We start from the raw sequence: 26064 nt of genomic DNA on the forward strand, positions 1-26064 counted from the left end.
GGCTGAATTTACCCAGGATCTTGGACCATCTGATCCATCAGAAGCACTCACCAAACATAGTATTGACCGCGTCCCACTGCAAAGTTTCGCATATCGCCGCGCTGGCGGCCGGGTCTTCCCTCGCCACTGCCGCTATCAGCTTCAGAGCTGCTATCATAGCTTCCACCTGGTTACAATTAATTTAGTAAGTTAATAAAAAATTACAGCATAACAGATAAAAAACCAATGCGCTGTAAAATTCAAATTTAACAACAAAAAAACGCGGGCAAGTGCGAGTCGGACTCGCGCACCGAGGGTTCCGTACATATTTATAGGTATGTAAGTAAACGGGAATCGTGTCTTGAAGATATTTCTCGCTTTTTCCGAGTGATTTAATACATCCAGTGTAGGCAGAGCCCTACACTTAAGCAAAATGTACGCAGTGTGGTCAGATTATATTGGTCTATCATATTTACAGACAGACATAAAAAATCAAGATTTTCCGACTTTTCTACTTGGTTGTGTTACAATAGCTACCTTCATGCCAAATTTCAAGATTCTGAGTTAACGGGAAGTACCCTGTAGGTTATAACTCCCTTGCGAGTTTCGAAAATTTACGGAAATTTGCAGCATAAACGGCTACATCTTTTGATTGCGTTGGCTTAGAAGTTTGATTTTTTCACAGCTCCAAGGGACAGTAGACCTCAGTATTTGATATAAATTTCAGCTTGATACCTCCACGCGTTCCCGAGAAAAAGGGTCTTGACAGACAGACAGACGGACAAAAAGTGATCCTATAAGGGTTCCGTTTTTTCCTTTTGAGGTGCGGAACCCTAAACACCAAAAGACAGAATAAAGTCGGCTTCGTCGCTATCCTAAAACGACGCAAAATGACACAACCTCCGGCCAGAAGTCGGAGCGCAGGAACACCAGCTGGTGCTTGCCAGGCACTTCCGAGTCGAAGGCGCTGTTTCCATGTGTTTTTATTATGTTTATTATGCAAAGAGCGAATAAATATTTCTATTTCTATTTTTCTATTTGATTGATTACTTTTATTTGCCGGATAAATGTGATGTCGTCTCTGCCTATTCGAACAAAACAAACAGAGAAACTACAAAATGTACGCTCGATGAATTCTAACCACAGATAACATAGAAACTCACGGTTTTACAGAGTTAACTAAGGGACCCCATACATCCCTGTATTTCTTTTATTATTATTTTTTGTATTTATTTTCTTTAATTGTATAATATAGATTTTAAGTATTTTATTTGTAATTATATTTTTATGAAAAAATGACTTTCTGCCAAGTTTCTTGCGGCGCATTCTTCTTGGCAATGATGGTCTTTCCGAAAGCGCTGGTAGTTTAAAAAAATTACGTGTAAAAGTGCCCATTGCGGCCTATTTACTGAATAAATCATTTGAATTTGAATTTTGAATTTGAACCCTTAAGACTCCAGAATCTTAAAGACTCGAGTATATTTGACAATTAAATTGGCTTATTTTATGCGTATGGATGCAAGAAACTGTCTTTGCGGGCTTTGAGTCGTTAAGCCTCGAGAGTCTTTTAAGCCTCGAAATGAGTGTTTTTCACAACACTACTGTCAGGCCACGAACCCTACCATTGGCTGGTGCACTAACCTCTTCCTGTCGGACCAGCATCTTGCCAGGCCGCGCGGCCGGCGTCACGATGGCAGAGGCACCGAGGGAGGCGGCGTGCATGTGCTCCGAGAAAGGACTTAGGTCCGTGCGGAGGTTGCTGCAAAAGAACATGTAAAACGTATGACCAAGAAGCGGAATTTCTCATAGCAAAAATCAAACGTCAAAGGAACTAAACATAAGTTTTGTCGACTATCGATAAATATTGCAGTAGTTAATAAAACAGGAAATAGTAAGTACTTTTATGACAGCGCTTTTTAAGTTAGTTACAATTAAAATATAAAGAGCTTGAGCTGCTTCAAATTAACTTTACATTTAGAGCAGTATATCGTTGAAGAATCTCCACTGTAAATAAGTAAGGGACGTTTTTTAATCCATTTGTCAATCGTTTTTCTCTTAGGATTAACCATTTTAATAACACGGGAATGATTAAGAAAAACTCAAGCGACATAAATGTCATAATATGTGACGTTGACGCGATTTATTATATTTTAATATGGAGATGAAAGTCGCTTATCAAAGAGGTCAAATGTTACAGAATATTGTTACAAGGCGATAACAAGAAGAGTCGATTCGATAACATCGATAACTGGAATAGTCGATAAAACTTATGTTCAATCCCTTTGATGTTTGATTTTTGCTATGAGAAATTCCGCTCCTTGCGTATGACTGCAAAATTAATTCAAAAGATTCTATGCATTGTGTAGTTTTTGATTTCAGTTAACTTTGGCAACAATTTTGACGACCGGATGGCCAAGTGGTTAGAGCACCTGACTGCGAAGCTTGAGGTTCCGGGTTCGATTCCCGGCCGGGGCAGATATTTGTATGAATAATACGAATGTTCGTTCTCGGGTCTTGGATGTTCAATATGTATTTAAGTATGTTTATCCGTTGCCTAGTGTCCATAGTACAAGCTTTGCTTAGTTTGGGGCTAGGTCAATTGGTGTGAAGCGTCCCATGCTATTTAAAAACATTTAAAAAAACTTTAGACAATAACTTTGCTCACCCGCGAACTTACGATACCTACAGTACCCGGCCATAAAGATTACATATCTGTCTTTGGAAAGAGACTCGGCTAATGAGGGCTATCGTTTTTTGTCTCACTAGATGGCGCACTGTTGCGTGAGGTTTTTAAGTATGGCTTCCAAAGTCTGTTATTACGGGCGTGAAAACAAAGTTTAGATTAAAATCATATTTAGTACACCTTAAAACCGTACCATAAAAATATCGAGCATGCCACAGTGTTGCATAGTCCTCGTTTTGTTCGGAAAAAAGGGAGGACAAAGGTTTCCGAAAGACAAAACTGTCTCAAAACACAGACATTCATTGCCCCGGAACGCATATTTGCCATAATTAATTTCAGATATTGCAAAATATTCACAAAATTATTCTAATTATAAATAAACCCGCGTAGCTCGCCCAAAAACTATGAGATTTGACATTTCGGAGACCTCACGCTACACTAGCGCCTCTAGCGGCGAATTCATACGCGATAGCCCTCATTGATTTATGTGATTTGATAATCTGGCCTGATACGATTTGCTATATTTTACAATTTCCTGCTTAATTGTGCAAATATTAAAGTCCTACCCCCTTATTCATAAAATCAAACCTATTTTACTTAAAATGCCGCTAAAATTCGTTTGTCCTCATCTGTCACTTCGACATCTGTATTTGTTAGAAAGGGACAAAGCATTTGTTAGTTAACATAGGCTTGTTAAGTTTTATGAATAAGGGGGATGGCCTCTAAACACCTGGTCAATGCGTCAACGCTTACCAGTGGTACCGCTGCAGCGCGGACAGCAGGTGGTGCGCGGAGAGCGCGTCCCGCCGCGCCAGCAGCGCCCACGTGTGCTGCGGCACCGCGAGCGAGGCCAGCGCGCGCAGGTAGCCGCCCAGCAGCGGCGCGCAGACCAGCTCGCCGGACAGACGGACGAACTTGTAGAGCACAGCCGCGCGGCCGCCCGACCTGTGACAATACGACATTTGACATACTGAATTCTATCTATTTATTTATGTAGTTTTATGTAGTTAATGGTGTGTAGTATGTCTTTATAACGGCCCGAGGGTTGCCGACGGTGCTGGCTGAAAATCAGCGCTGGGGTGTTTTTAACGCTTCAGCATTATGCTGAGCCAGTGTCCGATTCACAACCGCAATGACACATACCTTTGTGTTGTTTTTTTTTGTACCTAATAATTTTGTTGTCTTGTGTTGTGAATAAATGTATTTTCTTTCTTTCTTTCTTTCTTTCTTCTTTCTAATTTGCCATATCTTAATACTGGCGTGGCGTACTGAACCATAAGATCATCATCATCATCATCAGCCCGAAGACGTCCACTGCTGGACAAAGGCCTCCCCCTTAGAACGCCACAATGAACGACAACTCGCCACTTGCATCCACCGGTTTCCCGCTACTCTCACGATGTCGTCAGTCCACCTGGTGGGAGGCCTGCCAACGCATCGTCTTCCGGTTCGTGGTCGCCACTCGAGGACTTTTCTCCCCCAACGGTTATCTGTTCTTCGAGCGATGTGGCCTGCCCATTGCCACTTCAATTTGCATATTTTTCCAGCTATGTCAGTGACTTTAGTTCTTTGACGAATTTCCGTATTCCGGATTCTATCGCGCAAAGAAACTCCAAGCATAGCTCTCTCCATAGCTCGTTGCGTGACTTTGAGCCTCTCTAAGAGGCCAACAGTTAAGGACCATTAGATACAGCAGTTGAATTGAAATCCCGGGATTTCATTATATTCTCGTGGGAATTTCCTTAAAATTATATCGTAGTTTTCATTGACGTTATATCATAACAACCATGCCAAGTTTAATTGACTCTAAACCCAGCAGTTATTGTTTCGAGATTTTATCCCTATCCCGTAGGAATATTGGGATACAAAATAGCCTATGTGTTATTCCAAACGTCCAGCAAACTACATACCAAATTTCATGACTAAGCCCAGCGGTTGTTATTTCAAGATTTTATCCCTATCCCGTGGGAATATCGGGATAAAAAGTATTCTATGTTATAATCCAGGTTATAGACCATAGACTAACTTTTTGTCAAATACTATCCAAATCCGTCCAGCCGTTTCAGCGTGAAGAAGTAACAAACATACTCACTCACTCACTCACAAACTTTCACATTTGTAATATTAGTAGGATTATTATGAAAATATAGATATACAGACAGTGTTTAGCGAAAAGCTTACCTAATTGAATTGCTTACCTATCCGATACGTAATGCAGTCCATTGAAACGCAATCACTTACTTAGCTTTATTATCCACATACCCTCAATGTATCAATCAGAGATGAATGTTTTGTTTTGTATTTTGTAAGTAGATACCTAAGTAATTTGTAAATCTGCATGTGCCTATCGCAAAAATAATTATTAATTGTAATTATAATTTCTCAATATAAGCGAATTGTATTGTTTTGGGAAATAAATGTCTTAAACCATAACTTTGAGTTTGTAATCTCCTTACGGCCCGTGATGCACACAATGATTTTCATCACAGTGCGAGGAAAAAATGCAAAAAATGAAATAATTTTGTGTCTAAACACTTCACAGCTCGGCAAAAGAAAGACGCTAGGAAAACAACTGAATAAAATAATGGCTACCCGCCTATACAGGGGGCTACAACAAAATTCTAAAATCGAAGTTCGTATTAATTGTAAATTTTTACTTAAGTTAAGCCGAGTTGCAATTTTTACACGTTAGGCCGTATTATCTTAGTGAGCAAACTTCGAATCGGCTTTGTCGCAGTTAAAAATTGCACTGACGATGTGGCTTATTTAGATCACAGCACTATACTTAAATTCAATTGATTTATTTATACTATTGTAATTTTTAACTTTTTATTATCTTCACTCTACTTAATGTCTGTATAATTTCATAATATCTATTTGCACTGTTAAGCTTAGATAAATTATTTCTAATTTTATTTTATGCTAGCGCTTTAAGCCTGCGATACAGAGTTTTCTAGTAACTCTAGTGCAGGCAAACGTGTTACATAGAATTTTGTACAACATTGTATTTATTTTTATTTTGTACTGAAAAATATTTACTAAATTATCTTATCTTATCGTACCGTCTCTCTCACTCTCGTATTAAATAATATAAGCGTAAGCAAAACGATACGAACATAGCTATTTTCGAATTGCGTGCCTCCCTGATTCACACTTTTTACGAGTCGTAATGCTAAGCTAATTATTCCAACATGCTAAAAAATATTTACGAAAGTTATTGCAGAACAATTTGATATATTTAAAATATAAAAATAACGAAGTTTCATGATGCGTGGAAAATGTTCATGGTGTAAAATTGGGTTATAGCTAAGTTTTAAAAACGTAAATAAAACGTTGGCTGACTTGAAAGCTCCATCCATAGTCTGATATGACGTACCTACTTACTTTTTAAAACTAAAGTCATAACTCCCTTGGGAAGACAAACTGTACGTAAATTCATAACTCCCGCGGGAACTCTACTTTTCATCACAAATGCAAAGAAATAAAGAAAAACCGTTATAAATGTATATTTACGCAATTTGTAACAGAGCGGAAGAAAATGTATCGCGCTAAACCGTCTTTTGTTTGTTTTTTAATAACCTCGCGCTCTTTGGCTTTGGCACATTCAGCCAGCACTTGCCAGCAGCATTATGCCAGCATGGAGGTATGGAGGTAAGTATTACGCATTACAAACTCCTTGTTTACCAGTTCGTCAATCCTTGCTTTCCTTGCATCCCTAAAGATGTAAATCGAATTTACAACACGGATTTCAAGTTAAATGCAACCTAATTTCAGAGCTTAAGTGAAGAAGAATATCAAAAAATCCGATAATGCTACGTAACGCCCAGCGACGGCGCCAAGCCCTCCGCGGCATACATCTAGATCGCACGGGCAGCCTTATACTACACTTGCCTGTGCGGAGGGTGCTGGTCGGACGCGCGCCAGTACTCGGCGCGCAGCCCTAAGGGGTCGCGCGCGTAGAGGCGCTCCACGCAGCGCAGTAACGAGTCGAGGCGCGTGCGGCTCTGCCCGGCGCCCGGCGGGGGCGCCAAGCCCTCCGCGGCGTACATCTGGATAGCGCGGGCCGCCTCGTCCGCTCTGCGAAAAACAAACGTGTATTTGACTATTTTTTTTATATGTTTTATAAATTAAAACTTCACAATGTCTGGTATCGAATAGAGAAACAATTTCTAAGCTAGGCTGACCAGAATTATAAAAAACCTCGCCATGTTACGGAAAACAAATAGAACTAATTTTCTTGCACTGGTAACACTAAAATCAAATGTCATCTGTCTATTGCTGTCAAAGTTTAACGTTGTTTGCGCGTGGTATTTTAAATAAAATAATAAATAAATATCATGGGACACTTCACACCAATTGACCTAGTCCCAAACTAAGCAAAGCTTGTACTATGGATACTAGGTAACCTATAAACATATATGTATAGATAAATACACCTATTTTAATACATAATAATCATCCAAGACCCGAGAACAAACATTCGTCTTATTCATACAAATATCTGCCCCGGCCGGGAATCGAACCTCAAGGGACCTCAAGCTTCGTAGTCAGTTTCTCTGACCACTTGGTCATCCGGTCTTCATACTTCTAATGAGACTTCTACGAGGGCGGAGTGACAAGTCTGATTTGATCTGATCGAAGTCGGGTTTGAACCCACGATCCTCTGCTTGACCACTAGCTATTGGAAATGATTGATTAAAATGTGGGTCCAATTAGGGGATTACTATCTACCATTGTACCCTGAGTTTGTCTCTCCGAATTCAACAAATTTGGGAGGTAGACTCAGTCCATGATTCCGAGCTGGAAAAACAGGGTCTCCAGATATGTACCATCAGCCAAATAAGTGATCTATCAATTATTAAACAAGTTCCTATCAAATTAATATGGCGCTAAAGTCGAACTTTCAAGTTGACAGACACGTATATTGGCATTATTGTTTTATGACATGCAAACGATTATCAACTTTAGGCTGGTAGACCACATATTTGGCTAATGGCGGATATGTCCGTTTTGTTACGAAAAGAAAACTATTAAGAAAATTTCGTAACAAAACGGACACATCCATACAATATTTTGGGGACACATCAGGAGACCCTGTTATTACAGCTCAGGGTCGTGGACTGAGTCCACCTCCCAAATTTAGATAGAAATGCCCATTAACGACATGCAGTTCAACTCACTTGACTCTCATCTCGACCAGCTTCGAGTGCATGAGCACTATAAAATCCGTGATGAGTGAGTGGATCCGGCGCTGGTAATACTCCTCGTTTGCCACGTAATCTGTCGAGAGCACCGCCTCGTCCAAGTACTCGAACACCTTTGGAAATAAACGGGTTCGGTTAAACCCAGCTAGGTTAAAACATTTATTCGTGACAGCATAGGGTAGAATGCGCATGTTTCTAAATAGAACAAGTGATTAAAATATAAATCCGGTTCGAAGGACCGGTAAATATTACGGAAAATAAAGGCTGACCAGGAATATAAAAACCTGACGCGAGGGCAGCACTTCTACGTTTTATATTGCAACATTCTTTACACTTACTATACGATACCTACCAGTCATATTGACAACGATGTCGGTGATGTTAATTAAAGGAATATGTGTTATCTAATCCCTCAGACTTTTTCTATGAAAAATACTTTTTTATAAATTGTGAATTATTTTCCTTCCAAGGCTATGGATAATCTTCGGCATTTTAGCGCACAAAACACAAAATAAGAAAGAAAGATAGAAAGGTTTATTTAGGTTTAAGACTTTAAAATACTACGCGCAAACAACTTTGACAGCAATAGACAGATGACATTTGAATTTAGTGTTACCAGTGCAAGAAATTAGTTCTATTGGTTTTCCTCAAAATGGCGAGGTTTTTCATAATTCTGGTCAGCCTTTACATACATCTCTGAATTATTTGGATTAAGTATTTTATTATTAACTCAGGAACTTTATACATCTCTTTGCTATATTTAAGGCTATATATTGTAAAGCTCATGGATTTAAAACTTGTATATTTTTATTTTTAGTCACAGGCTCGCAACGTCGTTGTTCCAAGGACAATCCCATAGGCCTTATGGGAACAGAAGCGATACATGCCCTCGGTAGCGCTCCGCTTTCAGAGCAGGACGTGAGCGTGTAAGAGCTAACTTTGGGGGCTCAATAAATTCCCTCCTGCTTATACTTAGTTTTTTTTGCATTAGAAAGAAGGTAAGCGATCTTGACGTATTTTTATTGAAAAACACTTGAAAAACAAGTCACAGCAAATACGCAACAATTAGTAAGGACACTATGATCATAGTTAGTGGTATTTTAAATAAAAAGACACGCTACGTTTGTTTACCCTTTTTCTAATGCTAAAAAAACGAAGTATTATGAACGTTTTCAAAAAAAGTGTACCCTTTTCTGTCAAAATGTATTTAATTTTTCCATGCAAAATTTTCTTATTATTATTTTTCGTTTTTTTTTTCTTTAATTGTATAATGTAGTTTTTAAGTATTTTATTTGTAATTATATTATTATGAAAAAATGACTTTCTGCCAAGTTTCTTGCGGCGCATTCTTCTTGACAATGATGGTCTTTCCGAAAGCGCTGGTAGCTTAAAAAATGACGTGTAAAAGTGCCCATTGCGGCCTATTCACTGAATAAATCATTTGAATTTTGAATTTTCTGAGTCCGTTTTGTGCCGCCCTTATACCTAGTGCCACCCACGAAGACGCGTGATTTTGTCATAATTAAACATTAATGGAATGACATTGTAATAAGAACCACGGCACGAGTCATCGTAAATGACTCTACCTATACTAAGTATGAAAAAAAGTCACAAAACTGAATTTTTTAGGGACATTTTTTTAAACTATCTTAATCGATTGTGCTCTTGTGATGCTGAGTAAGAATTCTTTTAAAAACCATATTTATTCAAAACTTAAAAAAAAAGAGAAAAACGTTCACTTTTTTGTACAAATGCCCGTAAACGTCTGATTGGATAAATTCCCTCTTGTTTATTCTATTCTGTGTCCTCTCACCTTGCCATCAACAGCCGCGTCGATCAGCTCCTCGTCCCTGTGCAGATGCCCCCGGGCTCTGGCCAGGGACTGGGGCGCGCGACGGAGCGCCGCCAGCGCCAGCCCCAGAGCCAACTGGCAGAGGGCGCGGGCGCCGCCACCTGAGCAAATGAATCGGATGAGACGAGGGTTACTGGACAGAAGAAGTATCGCTTGATGACTATTTCACAAAAAGTTGTCCATTTTCAGTTGACCATTTATAAAAATAGTAGATTGTAGAACAATATAGCCACCCGAGCCTGTACGGCGAGGGTATAGACACGTCGAGGGGAAAATGGGTTTGATGCTCGAGTTTTACACACTGCTTTTCACTTCGATTGTGAGGAAATTAAATAGCAACAGTGGAAACAATTGTTCACTTACTATGCGCCTTTTATTGTTCACGCATTACCATTACAATAGTATTTTTTTTTGATTGATTTAATTGATTTTTTAGTTTAATATACATTAAAAATTATTTTAAAAAATATGTAGAAACTTCTTTGTTTGTTGCTGTTTACACCTGATTGCCTTGGTCTACAGACGAAGATTTTACTTTATGCACTGGAGCATAAAAAGTCATCGTATGTCGCCTAGATCCAGCATAAACACCACCTTTACGAGCATGAGAAGTGAAAAAATATATTTCGTGACGCTATTTCAACACAAATAAACTAAATCACATAAAACGGTATATTTCTTCTGATTCTTATTATATTAAGTTTCTGTTAAAAATTACATTAAAAAAAAAAAAGATTTTTTTGCTGACTGCACTTTTTGTTGACTGTACTTGCATTGTCATCTTAACTGCATATCCGTACCAAATTCCAAGTCGGTACTATTAACCATTGAGGAGTTCCCTCCTGCGGAGACGATCCTGGAAGGACCACCGACATGTCACTACCAGATTATTGTATTCTCACCAAATTGACAAAGTAGTAAGTAGAGACAGTTTCTTAGAACCCTTGGAAAATAAGTCAGAACTCACCAGCCTTAGTCTTCGGCTCCTTGGTCTTCTGTCTATTGGGCGGCAGCAGCTCATCGATCAGCACTGTTATCAGCGTCGCGTCTTGGATGAGAGGTAGCTTCTTAGCCAGCTCCTCGCCGTCTTCCCGCCTTGGAGAAAAATATATGATAATGATAAAAACATACGTTTTAATATACTGTTTTATTATTTGTATACTTGTAATTTTCGCTAACCGCTCCAACTTATGCACTTGCACCGCAACCATAAATAAGATATTGTTAGCTGAGCGCATTAGCTTTGCTGTACAGACCTACACACATCTACCCATTTTTCACTAATTTTCGTACCATGTGTAAATGACTTGTCCCGTAATTATTACATGCTGTGAATTGATTCATACCGCCTATAAATATTATATACGGCACTTGAATGATGCAGATCTACCCACCTTTGTGAATTATTGTGTGAAGGTTGTATGTTATTAATGTTATTGCATGATTATTGGCATGATACCATATATTTAAGCCTACGCACTATCAAATTCAATTACAAATCTTGTATTTTCTCTGTAAGTGAATTGTTAATTCTTAAGAGGAAATAAATGTCTTTAAACCTAAATAGGCTCAGAGTTGCTCAGCGAGCTATGGAGGAGATACGTAGAAGAACGAGGGTTACCGATAAAGCCAAGCGAATGCTCGTTGAAATGGCAAAGGGCAGGCCATATAGCAGACAACAGATGGCCGTTGGGGTCGATAAGTTCTTGAATGAAGACCACTGATGGACAAATGACCTATAGGGGTCAATAGGGGAGTATGTCCAACATTGGACGTCCTACGACGATAACTCGTATCTAACCTCTAGATAAAGATGAATAGAGCGTGTTGTTTGCTTAAACCGATTTCATCAAAATTCTTGTATAAGGGCCAATCAACTATTTTACCGACACTTTGGGCGTCTCCTGCGTTACCAAAATTGTCTCTGGCGTTACCAAAAAATCGTACTTCCAACAAGATATTTCACGGTTTAATAGGTTGAACTTACGTAGGATGGCATGTATTCATGTACACCATCTATTATATTACAGAAAAAACATGTGTACTCAAAAAAATCTGCAATTGTTTGAAAAATGTCGCGGACAGATTTGTGTCGGTAAAAAAGTTGATTGGCCCATAAACACCCACTGGATCGAATCAATAAAACATGTATCTATAATTCGTGTCTTTTAACTAGATGTCTAATCACTTTTTTGAACATGAAACTACCGTGAGACTCACTCATATTAAATGATATAACGGATAACTCACGTCTTAAACCGAGTTTAGTTCAGTGCGCGTGTTGCGGCAGCCGCCGAGTCGCGTGCTCCTGAGAGGAAGGGCTACGAAATAGCCCGAAACATGTCGAGCTAAACTCGGTTTAAGACGTGAGTTATCCGTCATAATATCATTTAATATGTCTAATCACTTTTTTCACAAAAATTCACTTGATTTCAATATTTAATTTTCATTTGAAAAATCTTCGTCAAAATCTGACATTATTTCTTGAATGAAACTCAAGGACATTGTTTGCATGCCATTAAACAATAAGGCGTGTCTGTCAACTTGAAAAGTAGACTTTAGCGACATATTCATTTGATAGGAACTTGTTTAAAAATTGATAGACCAATTTTTAGCTAAAGAAAAGCTTGTCAATAATAAGTAGGTAGTATAGGTAGGTAATAGTAGGTAGGTTTGTAGGTGGTAGGACCTTGTGCAAGGTCCGCCCGGATTGCTACCACCATCTTGCTCGTTAATCCTGCCGTGAAGCAGCAGTGCTTGCACTGTTGTGTTTCGGCGTGGAGAGTAAGACAGCCGGTGAAATTACTGGCACTTTCTGCAATCCCCCTGGTGTTGCAGGTGTCTATGGGCGGTGGTGATCTCTTACCATCAGGAGACCCACTAGCTCGTTTTCCATCCAATCGAATAAAAAAAAAAAAAAAAGTAATACTCGTATTGTGTTTAAATATATACAAAACCTTGAAACTAAGTAAAAGCTTGTAAATATTGGCTTAGTTCCTACCTGTGCAGCACTGACAAGTCCAAAGCGTACAGCAGCGCCATCTGTAGAGCCAGCGAGACCTCGTCCAGCGCGCCGGTGGGCCCCTGTGAGGGCGCCGTCGTTTGCTGCGCACACACAAGTTATAAGTTAAAAACAAACATCGGTCACTCAAGCTCTAGGGAGTTAGAGACGTGCAGTGCGTTTTTAGGGTACCGTACCCAAAGGGTGCTAACGGAGCCCTATTACTGGGACTCCGCTGTCTGTCCGTCCGTCTGTCACAGGGATCTCTTGAGCCGCAATTTAAAATTTTCACAGTTTATGTATTACTGTGGCCGCTATAACAACAAACACTTACTAAAAATAGAATCAAATAAATATTTTAAGGGGGGGGGCTCCCATACAACAAACGTGATTGTTTTGCCATTTTTTGCTAACGTCTAATGTTGTACGGATAATGGTACGGAACCCTTCTTTAAATTAAAAAGTACAGAATGTAAACTTGTTTACCAAAAAAACCCGATAATGTTACAATAAAAAAAAAATATCTTATTATCATAACAAAATATAGAAGTTGAAATCAAAGAGAACTGCAACAAAAGTACACTGCAACATTACAGAAGAACGCTGAAGAATACAGAAGGTTAAACATTTTAAACAAATATTAATCGTCCGTCACGAAAGTGATAATTATATTAAATAAATAAAAACTTAAAAATTTGGTTCGAAGTCAAAATAGTCATATCAAAAATACAAACTGAGACATGGATGCACAGAAAAACCAGAAACAGACCAGCGCTGGGAATCAAACCCAGGTCCACAGCAATCCGTGCTGTATGCTATAACCCCTACACCACTGCTGGACAGGAATCTCGACACGAATTTTTCCTATGCATACATATCTCAGGTTGCTTATTTCTACTATGCTACTTAAGCAGCAGCACTAGCGACATCTATGTTGCGTCGACAGACGTCACACTGTTTCGGAACTAACCGCTCACCCAGACTAGAGATGTCGCTACTAAGCAATAAAAATTGCTCCCACCCACCCATTGAAGCTACCATCTTGCTCGCTAATCCTGCCGTGAAACAGCAGTGCTTGCACTGTTGTGTTTCGGCGTGGAGAGTAAGACAGCCGGTGAAATTACTGGCAATTGAGGTATCCCATCTTAGGCCTCTAGGTTGGCAACGCATCTGCACTCCCCCTGGTGTTGCAGGTGTCTATGGGCGGTGGTGATCTCTAATCATCAGGAGACCCACTTGCTCGTTTGCCATCTCCAAATTTGTTACTTTTACGGGTATCCCGTGAAACCATATCGAAAATACAGACTGAGACATGGATGCACAGAAAAACTAGAAAAAAAAGAAAAAGTTACAAATTTGGAGTTGAAATAAAAAATACAAAAAGACTCCAAAAAACTAATCATAATTATCAAAATAGTCAATTCATGTGGAGTAAATCTTCTAAACTGGTCTCCGCTGTCGGATATTTTGTACCAGAGAGAATTCGATTGTTAACATTATGTACCTCGTTGATCAGCCGTAGCAGTACGTCTCTCTCGAGCCCTCTCTGCGCGGACGCAGAGAATACAACGCCGGCGAGCAGCTTCCTGTAACGATTGCTTGTTCAAAATCAAAACGAAACGTAATTTTAATCGAGATAGGTTTTAAGTTGCCAAGTACAGTGGGAGTAGGAAAACCTTCGTCAGTTATTAAATAGATTCCTTTATACAGTCATACTCTTAGTATGTTTTGTAACCAAAGCACTAAGTAGACAAGGGAATATCAAATTATACTTACTAGACATGATAATAAGGGTCAAAATATTATACACGTCTAACATTTATCTAGTTTTATATCAATATCAAACCTTTTTAATAAACAGCGTCGTAAGAGTTTGAATCAAATAATGTTCTATTTAATTGTCAGTGTTTGTCAGTGCCAAGGTGTAGTGGTAGGGTTGCTATGGTCAGCTTTGAATAAGATTATGTTTAACAGGTTGACATTTTGATGCAGTGAGATTATCGCTCATACTGAGCAAAGGAAAATAGATCTTAAATAATAAATTAATAAATATCAAGGGACAATTCACACCAATCGACCTAGTCCTAAAGTAAGCTTAGCAAAGCTTGTGTTATGGGTACTAAGCAACGGCTAAATTTAATTAAATAGATAGATACATACTTAAATACATATCAAACACCCAAGACCCAAGAACAAACATTCGTATTTTTCATACAAATATCTGCCCCGACACGGGAATCGAACCCGGGACCTCAAGCTTCGTAGTCAGGTTCTCTAACCACTAGGCCATCTGGTCGTCCGCCGTCATCTTAAGGTGACGAATCTTTTTTTACTCCGACTGTACGTGGCCACCAGTGCTAAATACAGTATCACTCATTTTTTTCGTATTATCACTAACATCATCAGGTTTAATTATATAATTACTGTCAGTGTATTTTGCCGTGACCTTAAGAGCGTTAATACCTGCTGAGCTGGCAACGTTGAATTTTTGTTAGTTTTTCTCGATTATTCCATAAAAATTGAATGAAAATTAATAATGTTGTCTGATAGAACCCTTCTTAATATATAAGTTAATGTGTCTACTCGAATAATTATTCGTGATAGACTTTTATATCCCTTAAAAACGAATTAATGTTTATGACCGGTTTTTAAAGAAAATAAAAGTCTATAACGAATAATTATTGGAGTAGACACATTAACTTATATATTAAGAAGTGTTCTATCAGGCAACATTATTAATTTTCATTAAAATTTTATGGAATAATCGAGAAAAACTAACGAAAATGCAACGTTGCCAGCTCAGCAGGTATAAACCCTCTTAAAGTGAATTCGAGTTCCGGTCCAGTAGTAGTGGGCAACCTGGGGTAGATCGGTTACGTTCGATTTATTTTTCTGACTGACAGTTATACCAGCGTACCCGCAATTCTCCAGTCGTCTCGTGACCAAAGAGTAGTATAATATAGAGGGAAAAGAGAGCCCTCTGTCGGCTCATTCGTGCAGACGGTTTTGAAGCGCCGTCTACATTTCTTAACAAGTACCATTGCTGTATGTATCCATCCATACGTATAGCTAGTCACAGGTATTCTTTTACTTTACTGATTTTGCTTCCCCGCTCAAACCACATAAAAAGTAAAAACAGGGCTGCAAAGAGAAGTGAGACCGCTTGAGTTCAGTCTTCTTAAGTTTAAACCAGCCTCACTTTTCCGTTTGCAGCACTGTCTTTACTTTTTATGAGATCTGAGTTTCGATTGTAACGTAGCCATCTTGTTCCTAGTTGCGCGCGAAAAGACGCCTGACATAGAGGGTTGCTACACAAAAAAAAAATTGTAACGAATGAGCGGATACAATTATGTGACTTTTATATTAGAAACTACAATACAATTGTCAATTTCGAAAATAAAGTTCATTTTTGCGGTAATTATCAACGACAAAATATTTTTTAATAAATAAAATTTTGTGATCTCAAACTTACAGTGACATCTATCTGAAACCAATGACAACAATCTGTTCGGAATTTAATTCATAAAACGAACCGTTTATTCTGCAAGTGCTATGATGGACCATTTTGCGGGTTTGTTACTGGAACGCTACACGCATCTGGTTCCGCACCTGTTCGTGCGAAGTATGATTAAGCGTTACACGAAACTGCGACGGTGAAGGTCTCAGTTGTAACAAAGTCAATGAGGGCTATCGCGTATGAATTCGCCGCTAGAGGCGCTAGTGTAGCGTGGGGTCTCTGATGTCAACTCTCATAGTTATTGGGTGAACTACGCGGGTTTATATATAATTAGAATAATTTAGTGAATATTTTGCATTACCTGAAATTAATTATGGCAATTATAACGATAAGGGGCAATGAATGTCTGTGTTTTGAGACAGTTTTTTCTTTGGAAAACTTTTGTCCTCCTTTTTTTTCCGAACAAAACGGGGACTACGCAAGACTGTAGTTGCTCGATATTTTTATGGTACGGTTTTAAGGTGTATTAATAGTACATTACTGCAGAGGCCATGAAGTAAGGGATTGATGGACGAGTTCGGGGTAGACGGCCGAGACGTAGACGAGGCCGGATAAAACGAGTCCAGCAATCCCTGTTCTGGCCGAGGCTTGTATAGTGCTTTTCTCAAACAATGTGAGGAAATATTTCATCATCCATTCCATCCAGAATCGCATCGCATCGCTTCGCATCGCATCGCTTCGCATCGCTTCGCATCGCTTCGCATCGCTTCGCATTGCTTCGCATCGCTTCGCATCGCATCGCATCGCTTGGCATCGCTTGGCACCGCTTGGCACCGCTTGGCATCGCTTGGCATCGCATCGCATCGCTTCGCATCGTATCGCATCGCATCGCATCGCAGTATCGCAAATGCTTATAGAGTAGTGGTGGTTGGCTGTTCGTAATTTTTCCTTTGTCAGTTTAATGTTAGTTAGTAAAATTAAAAAGTTAGAGCAGCGGACAATAATGGATTTTCATACATACTTTATGGCCTAGGCAGCCATAAATGAGAAACTTCATGTCTCCATTTCGTGACATTAACGCATACATTTCCGAGCATGTTTGATAAAATATGATTTTAATCTAAACTTTGTTTTCACGCCCGTAATAACAGACTTTGAAAGCCACACCTCAAAACCTCACGCAACAGTGGCGCCATGTAGTAAGACATAAACGATAGCCCTCATTGTTTTGAGACAGTTTTATCTTTCGGAAAACTTTGTCCTCCCTTTTTACCGAACAAGACAGGACTACGCAACACTAAGGTATGCTCGATATTTTTATGGTACGGTTTTAAGGTATTAAATATGATTTAAATGTAAATTTTGTTTTCACGCCCGTAATAATAACAATCTAACCATTACTTCAGGCAGGACCAGTCTACAGTGGCGCCACCTGGTGAACGCGAAAACAGTAGCCCCATTACCTGGTCCCTTCGATGGTATAAGCAAGCTTGACGTGGTGCCCGCGCGGGGGCAGAGCCCTGTTGCTCTGCAACAGCTCCAGCTCCGAGGCCAGGGTGCTCCTTAGGGCATCCAGGGCGCCCGAGAGCAGCCCATCGGCTATGAGCTGGTCCACGTAGCGGGTCACGTATTTGACTATGTCTTCGCGTGCTGATATCGACCTGTATAAAATAAGTTTTTGGTAAAAATTTCAATTTTAATACAAGCTTTTTTTGCTGACTGTACTTTTTGTTGACTGTACTTGTATTGACACCCAAACTACATTTGCATACCAAATTTCTTCAAAACACTATACTTAATTACAATGGTATTGATTACGAAAGATAGAAAAACAAAGTAAATTTAAAATGTATAAATTTAAAGTAATGCATACTTATATTATAAATGCGAAATTGTTTGTGTATAAATTAACTTATAACTTTGTTATATTGTTCTATAACAATATAACAAAGTCATTAATAGTAATGTTATACTTGCTGCATAGAGAAAATCGTTTCAGAAAGAGACAGGTATATAGATTTTTCCAACCCAAGTTTCAACCGATTTAAGTTTTCTCTTTGCTAAACACTGTCTGTATATCTATATCCATACTAATATTATAAATGCGAAAGTGTGTTTGTTTGTATGTTTGTCCATCTTTCACGTCGAAACGGAGCGACGGATCGACGCGATTTTGGCGTAGAGATAGTTTATGGGTCAGAGACCAGAGAGTGACACAGGCTACTTTTTAGGGCGAAGCCGCGAGCAAAAGCTAGTAACTACATATTACCATAGGTCCCATTGTGCCAGCAGCTCGCGCGGGAGCCCCGGGTCCCCCCCGCCGCCCCACTCACCAGCAGACGCCGTCCCGCGCTGTCAGCAGCTCCTTTAGCGCCTGCACCAGCGCCCTCCGTCCGTCGTAGTACAGCACTACTGCCAGCAGCCCGCGCGGGAGCCCCGGGTGCCTCGGCATCTGCCTTTGCGCCGTGTGGAGCAGCTCTAACGCGAGATATTCGTTCACGTTGAACATGTCTGCAAGGGACAGGGTACAGAATACATGAACTTCCACCATCTCCGTCTCAGCAGACTTTATCCTTAAGCTGCGCGTCCACTGGATCGGAATGAAGGCTATCGTTTTTTGTCTTTCTAGATGGCGCCACTGCTGCGTGAGGTTTTTAAGTGTGGCTTTCAAAGTGTTATTACGGGCGTGAAAACAAAGTTTAGATTGAAATCAAATTTAATACACCTTAAAACCATACCATAAAAATATCGAACAACCAGTGTTGCGTAGTCCCGTTTTGTTCGGAAAAAAAGGGAGGACAAAAGTTTCCGAAAGACAAAACTGTCTCAAAACACAGTTATTCATTGCCCCGGAACGCATAATTGCCATAATTAATTTCAGATAATGCAAAATATTCACAAAATTATTCTAATTATAAATAAACCCTCGTAGCTCACCCAAAAACTACGAGATTTGACATTTCGGAGACCTCACGCTACACTAGCGCCTCTAGCGGCGAATCATAGGCGATAGCCCGCATTGGGGCGTACGATTTATTCCTTTGTACAGATTTCTAAGGCGCAGAAATGCCGATCCATTGCACACAGTACCTTAGAAATCTATACTAAGCAACAAATCCATCCGCTCCGTACAGCTTGGTTCCGATGCAGTGGATTTGCAGCTTTATGTAAGGCCGGATCTGGAGATCTGGAGGCCTTGGAGCAAGTTGGGGGCCGTTTCCTTGTGGAGGCTTTCCAGGGCATTGGATGGGTGGGAACGCAAGGTACTCAGTGACTATACTTGGTTTGGATAGGTACAGGTATAGTCATTCACGATAACGCGTGCCGTGGTTCTTATTACAATGTCATTAATGTCGAATTTGGACAAAATCACGCGTCTTCGTGGATGACACTAGGACACTAGGTATATTTAACTAAATGTAAACAAACTTTAGCTGCCAGATTTAAATATACATTCAAGGATTTTAAACATTTTAATTATCTATCATTGTAATACTTACAAACTAGACTAGTGTATTTCACTGTAAAATGTTTAGATAGTTTAATGGGGGAATTTCAATATTTAAGACACCAATTGACGTTGTTTTGTTTCATCATCATCATCATCATCATGTCAGCCGAAAGACGTCCACTGCTGGACATAGGCCTCCCCCAAGGCTCTCCACTCAGACCAGTCTTGTGCTTTCCGCATCCACCGCGATCCCGTGATCTTAACCAAGTCGTCGCTCCATCTTGTTGGAGGCCTACCGACAGCTCGTCTCCCGGTCCGCGGACGCCATTCGAGAACCTTCTGGCCCCTTCTGGCTTCTGGCTGTTTTGTTTACATTTAGTTAAATACCTATTCAAACCAAGTATAGTAACGGCCAGTGGCGCGCCCCCGCCTCACTCGCTTATTTGAAGAGCCTGCTACACTCCTTTACACATCTCCGGTGGAAACAGTCACAATGTTCCACATCCTCGCACAGCTCACCTCGCACATCTCTGGTGGAAACAGTCACAATGTTCCACATCCTCGCACAGCTCACCTCGCACATCTCTGGTGGAAACAGTCACAATGTTCCACATCCTTGCACAGCTCAGCCACCTCGCACATCTCTGGTGGAAACAGTCACAACGTTCCACATCCTCGCACAGCTCAGCCACCTCGCACATCTCTGGTGGAAACAGTCACAACGTTCAACATCCTCGCACAGCTCAGCCACCTCGCACATCTCTGGTGGAAACAGTCACAACGTTCCACATCCTCGCACAGCTCAGCCACCTCGCACATCTCTGGTGGAAACAGTCACAACGTTCAACATCCTCGCACAGCTCAGCCACCTCGCACATCTCTGGTGGAAACAGTCACAACGTTCCACATCCTCGCACAGCTCAGCCACCTCGCACATCTCTGGTGGAAACAGTCACAACGTTCAACATCCTCGCACAGCTCAGCCACCTCGCACATCTCTGGTGGAAACAGTCACAACGTTCCACATCCTCGCACAGCTCAGCCACCTCGCACATCTCTGGTGGAAACAGACACAACGTTCCACATCCTCGCACAGCTCAGCCACCTCGCACATCTCTGGTGGAAACAGTCACAACGTTCAACATCCTCGCACAGCTCAGCCACCTCGCACATCTCTGGTGGAAACAGTCACAACGTTCCACATCCTCGCACAGCTCAGCCACCTCGAACATCTTTGGTGGAAACAGTCACAACGTTCCACATCCTCGCACAGCTCAGCCACCTCGCACATCTCTGGTGGAAACAGTCACAACGTTCCACATCCTCGCACAGCTCAGCCACCTCGCACATCTCTGGTGGAAACGGTCACAACGTTCCACATCCTCGCACAGCTCAGCCACCTCGCAAATCTCTGGTGAAAACAGTCACAACGTTCCGCATCCTTGCTACACATCCTCGCTCAGCTACAGAAAAAAATACTAACCTGAAATTATGATGGCCTCGTCTACCAGTTCCTTGGAGAGCACTGTCCGCCCAACGCTGGGCAGTGTTACGCCCTCAGTGATCCCGCGTTTGATCTCCTCCCGGCTAGCCGGGTTCTTCATCTGAAATTATACAACGGAGTTAAATAGAGCAACACCAGATACAAATTTTCAAAGATCATCCATCGATGGTCAAAGACTTTAAAACTTTTGATTGCTTTAGATACGCCCGTACCGCACTGAAATGTGTCATTGCCTGTAAAGGACTCGAGTTCTGGAGTCCTGATTTTGAAGACTAGACTCGGGGAACTCGAAGACTCCAAGCCCCGAGTCGTGTCGAGCGTGAGTCCAGCGACTCGAGTTATCTCTATAGAAAATGTCATCGAAAAAACTGGAATCTCACTGCAACTAATAGTTTCACAATATGACTCCAAGTCTAGCTGCGAAAATTTATTGTATTGAAATTTAAAGAAAAAGGACTCGATTTCTATGTAAGACTTCTATGTAAGAATATTTGGAAATAATTCCGATCCGCATTAGCGATCCCTTCAAATAGCGAACCTACTGTGTTAAAAATAAAGTTGTGTTAAATACTTGTGATGTATACATATCATTTAATAATATATATATATTTTAATCTAGTATTTTAACGAGGCTTTAGTACACCAAATATGACTATGTAAGCCTCATGTGGAGCCACACCACACTACAAATTAATTATATTAATAATATTGTAAATCTGTTTAAAAAAATATACCTTGTTGAGTTTCATGCCGGATTCTTCTCAACAGAGTTTTTTCCGAACCGGTGGTAGATTTTTTTTTGACATTCATAAGTGCTTGTTATAGTTATGTTATAAATTGAATAAAGATATTTTGTTTGACTTTGACTCGATTAGTTCGCGAGACTTGCTAGGTTGGAAGTTCTGAAATAAATGAGTTCCTATGTACTGAGTCGAGTCTCGTCATTTGACTTCCGAGTCGTAATAAAAAGGACCCAGAGCTCGAGTCCTTTACAACACTAATCACGGCAGAGAAAGTAGTGTTGGCAAGTGCCGTAAGACAGCGCGCCGTGGCGTCTATAGTTACACTTTTTAGTTACAAAGGCATATCAAAATTTTTAAATCTTTGTCCCTTTGGCCTATTGCCTCTCAAGCAGAAGATCGTGGGTTCGCGCCTGGCCTCGCACCTGTGTTTTTCGAAACTTACATGCAAAATTACATTCGTACAGTCACCAGCACCAATGTCTGACACAACAAGCGTGCATAAATATCTGATACGACTCTATTTCTAGGGCCAGAAGGATGTGTCAGATTTTTTTGCACGCTCCGCTGCGACAGTTATTAATATTGGTGACTGTACCACGATATTTACGGTGAAGGAAAATGTATTAAGGAAACCTGCACACAATGGCGAAGCAATGAAATGGTGTGTAAAGTTCCCACATCGCACTGGGCCCGCATGAGAGCTACGGCCCAAACCCTCACGTTTTCAGAGATCTGTGCCCTGCAGTGGGACGGATATGTACCATCAGCCAAATATGTGATCTACCACCCTAAAGTTGATAATCGTTTGCATGTCATAAGACAATAATGCCAATAGACGTGTCTGTTATCTTCGTTTGGAAGGAACTTGTTTAAAAATAGATATACCACTTATTTGGCTAATGGTACATAGGTACATATTGGTCAAGATGACAACATACAGGGTTCTTGAACAGCGACAGGAAGGTCTGCTTGTGCCTTCTCAGCACCGACTCGAACGTGTGGACCGCGTACGGCGCGCCGCCGCTGTCGCTGCTGAGGTAGCTGTCTACCACTGCCACCAGCTCCTTGTAGGGCGTCCATAGGTCCTCCGTGGTCGACACTGTACAAAATAACTATATCAAGGCCTTATTGTCTAGCATGGGAGCGCCAAAGTTTGTATACTTCTCGCTAGTCATACTGTAGTTTTTTTTGTTTTTTAGAAAAATAAGACTGTCCATTGCAGGTCAATTTTGCCAGTGTCTAGTTAGTTAGTGGGTTTTGCCGCTGTGCGGTAAAAAAGTTCTAGAAAACGATAATATTTGTCTGAATCATCATTTGTTATAATTTTTTCTCCACCAAATCCTTAAATTGGGGCCCTAGTAAGAAAGGGGTTAATTCTACAGAAGTTGAACAGCTAATTTCGACTTAAACCCCTACACATAAAATAGAAAATAGCTGTGTAATTTCTGCAGACTTAACCCCTTTTTCACTAGGGTCCCAGAATTTTGCTGTTATTCTTAAATAGTGATCCTATAGAAAACTATAGTATATAGGTTAGGTTTGTTTTATAACAATACTGAACAATTATTCTGACAAAAATTACATTCGGACTTTCAACAAGAGTATGGAAGCCAATATGGACCAGAGACCGTATTGCTTAACGTTTCTGTCTCATTTTTCTTTACAGTTTTCTGTAAGAACGGTAGTAACACAGGAACTTGTAACAAATAATAATCGAAAACGACATCAAAATCTACAGTCAATTCGGAAAAAATGAGACCAGAAAAATGTGGCAGTTGAAATGCTTGAATAATCACCCAAAATAATAAAAATAGACTGTTGGGATCCCAACTTTTCAGTATAATAATTAATACCTTGTATTTACAGCATAATCATACGCTAATAAAACATAAATCGCTATAGCAGAATATGCATCAGCAAGTACAGCAAATTGCCAGAGCCAAAGCCAGGTCAATTGTTGGCTCTCAGAGCCGACATCTGACACCCATTTGCATTTACCACTTCTTTGAACTGACCCTAGTGTGGGAAACAGAGCGAGCACCCATGCCGACATGATCACCTGGAGTGAAAGCCTCAACAAAAATAAAAAAAGTACATTAAGATTGGTTTTTTGGAATCTTTTTGTATTTTTATTTCAATTCCAAATTTTTACTTTTTTTTTTTTTAGCTGAGATATGAGGTGCATAGGGGAAATTCGTGTTGGAACCGTTGACCATCAGTGGTGTAGCGGTATAGCATGCGGTACGGAATACCGAGGACCTGGGTTTGATTCCCAGTGATGGTCTTATTTTTCTGGTTTTTCTGTGCATCTATATTTCAGTTTGTATTTTCAAAAAAAGTACAGTCAATAAGAATACAACCCACAGCAAGCTAGTGCGGACCAATAATTCATGCACATGTGTCATTTTGTGTAATCAGATATTTTTGTCTGACGATCCCTTTCCGACCGAACTGATACAATCGTGAGAAATAACTATAGTCCTTTTCATACTCAATTAGGTTGGATAGTTTTGATTTTACAAGGTGAAAGACACAGATGTACTGTCAAGGCAACTGTCATTAGTGTGCGCTTAGCCCTAAAACACGTTTCAAACAGATTGCAACAGGTATGTTGCAACAACAATCAAGCAATAGAACGGTCAGAGGTTAATTTAATCACTAGAGGAGCTTAGTCTATATCTATTGTGTACTGGCAAATACAAACAGAAGACAGCAATACATTATTAGAGAAAATAGCACCTAGAACTCACTACGCGTCAGTTCGTTTATTAGAGTAAAAATCGCAGCTTACAGTAATACAACGTCTGTTAGCAGCAGTTCTGAACACATATATACGGATGACACGCCATAAAATACAAAAATAGCGCAAATTATTGAGAAAACAGCGTGAAAAATATGACAAGTTAATAACCTCAACATGTCTATTTAACTATCAAATAAACTGCAGGTATAGTTATTGGAACATTAAATCAATGTTTATTGATCTTATAAAAGCTAGCAATGTATGATATAATAAATAATGAATAGTAATTTCGCGTCAGTGCAAATACCGCCAAACACTGACAGGTTATGTTAAAAATACATCTTACCTTCGTTAATATCCATGATGCGTGTTTAGTTGTAACTAGATTTTATATTTAAGGAAAGAATCAAAGCGTCTCTTTCACTACACATTCACAAAAACCTTTATAAAATAACATTGAGAAGCAAGTTTGTGCTAACAACTTTTGTTTGAATCTTGCCTTTGACAGCTTGAGTCAAAGAGTATAAGTACCTATGTAGAAATGGCTATGGCTTGAGTAGAGTGGAGGTGGACAGGTGGAGTGGAACACGGCTTTGCTCTATTCTATATCGATGAATCGGTACAATAAAAAAAAACGGTACTACTTTATCAGGAGAGAAGAATATTGCATTTGAATTCGATTTAAACGATGTCTTGATTTCATTATTTTCATTCCCTCAAAATTTATTTGAATTTGATTTTAGTATTTAATAATCGAGTTAAAATCGATTTCTAAGATTGCTCTATTTGTCGAGTGGTTGTGGCCATTTATTTTACGCTGGTATCACTGAACTACTTTTTGCATGGGAACTGGGAGGGAACATATTTTTTTGATACTTACTTAATTTTTTGCAAATTTCGGAGAAGCTTGATTAAGGATTTTAATTAATAAAATATGTTTGAGCAAAACCGTTATATTTTTCCTGCCATCTACCGAAATTTTGAAGCACTAAGCAAGTTTTCAAACCGCTATGCTAGTTCTAATTTTGGCCGCCAGTTAGTGCTACCATCGTACCATGAGGGTTGTTGTTACTCTTTATACTTAAATACACACCGAAACTTGTGTAAGGGTGGAATTAAGAAGATTGCCGGGGTAATTATTTGATATTTGTCTGATAAATGGCTACGCGGGCTTTGATACAGTTCATTACTGTTTATAATAGAAGAGAGGAAATAGGTACTCTTTGAAAATTGAACTCGTCGATGTTGATTGGAGTAATTGCACAGCGATAAATTACTTGATTACTCCTTAATGATTTAGAATCCTAACTTAGGAAAATGTAATCACGTTTAGTATGTACTTGGCTAAACGAGATTGCGCTTTCCTAAATTAGGATTTTAAATAATTTAGGATCCTAAATTTAGTCAAGTATAATAAGCCCTTTACGAATGTAAAGATAGGTAGTAG

The 26064-nt window shown here is 39.9% G+C and overlaps 1 protein-coding gene across 1 annotated transcript in view; it reads right to left on the reverse strand.

Moving 5' to 3' along the window:
• The window catches only part of Nup205 (nuclear pore complex protein Nup205), a 60611-nt gene extending 35455 nt beyond the window's left edge, over positions 1–25156 (reverse strand). The window contains exons 1-14 of the mRNA XM_074096489.1: positions 24964–25156; positions 22813–22973; positions 21111–21231; positions 18510–18687; positions 17640–17837; positions 14224–14305; positions 12720–12823; positions 10686–10813; positions 9680–9819; positions 7843–7979; positions 6554–6739; positions 3416–3607; positions 1621–1738; positions 52–166 (exon numbers count right to left, since the gene is read on the reverse strand). Coding sequence (XP_073952590.1) covers positions 52–166; positions 1621–1738; positions 3416–3607; positions 6554–6739; positions 7843–7979; positions 9680–9819; positions 10686–10813; positions 12720–12823; positions 14224–14305; positions 17640–17837; positions 18510–18687; positions 21111–21231; positions 22813–22973; positions 24964–24979 — 1876 coding nt within the window. The 5' untranslated portion in view covers positions 24980–25156. The remainder of the gene's footprint in view (positions 1–51; positions 167–1620; positions 1739–3415; positions 3608–6553; positions 6740–7842; positions 7980–9679; positions 9820–10685; positions 10814–12719; positions 12824–14223; positions 14306–17639; positions 17838–18509; positions 18688–21110; positions 21232–22812; positions 22974–24963) is intronic.
• Between the last annotated feature and the right edge of the window lie 908 nt (positions 25157–26064).

Source organism: Choristoneura fumiferana, chromosome Z, assembly GCF_025370935.1.
Source record: "Choristoneura fumiferana chromosome Z, NRCan_CFum_1, whole genome shotgun sequence".
NCBI lineage: Eukaryota > Metazoa > Arthropoda > Insecta > Lepidoptera > Tortricidae > Choristoneura > Choristoneura fumiferana.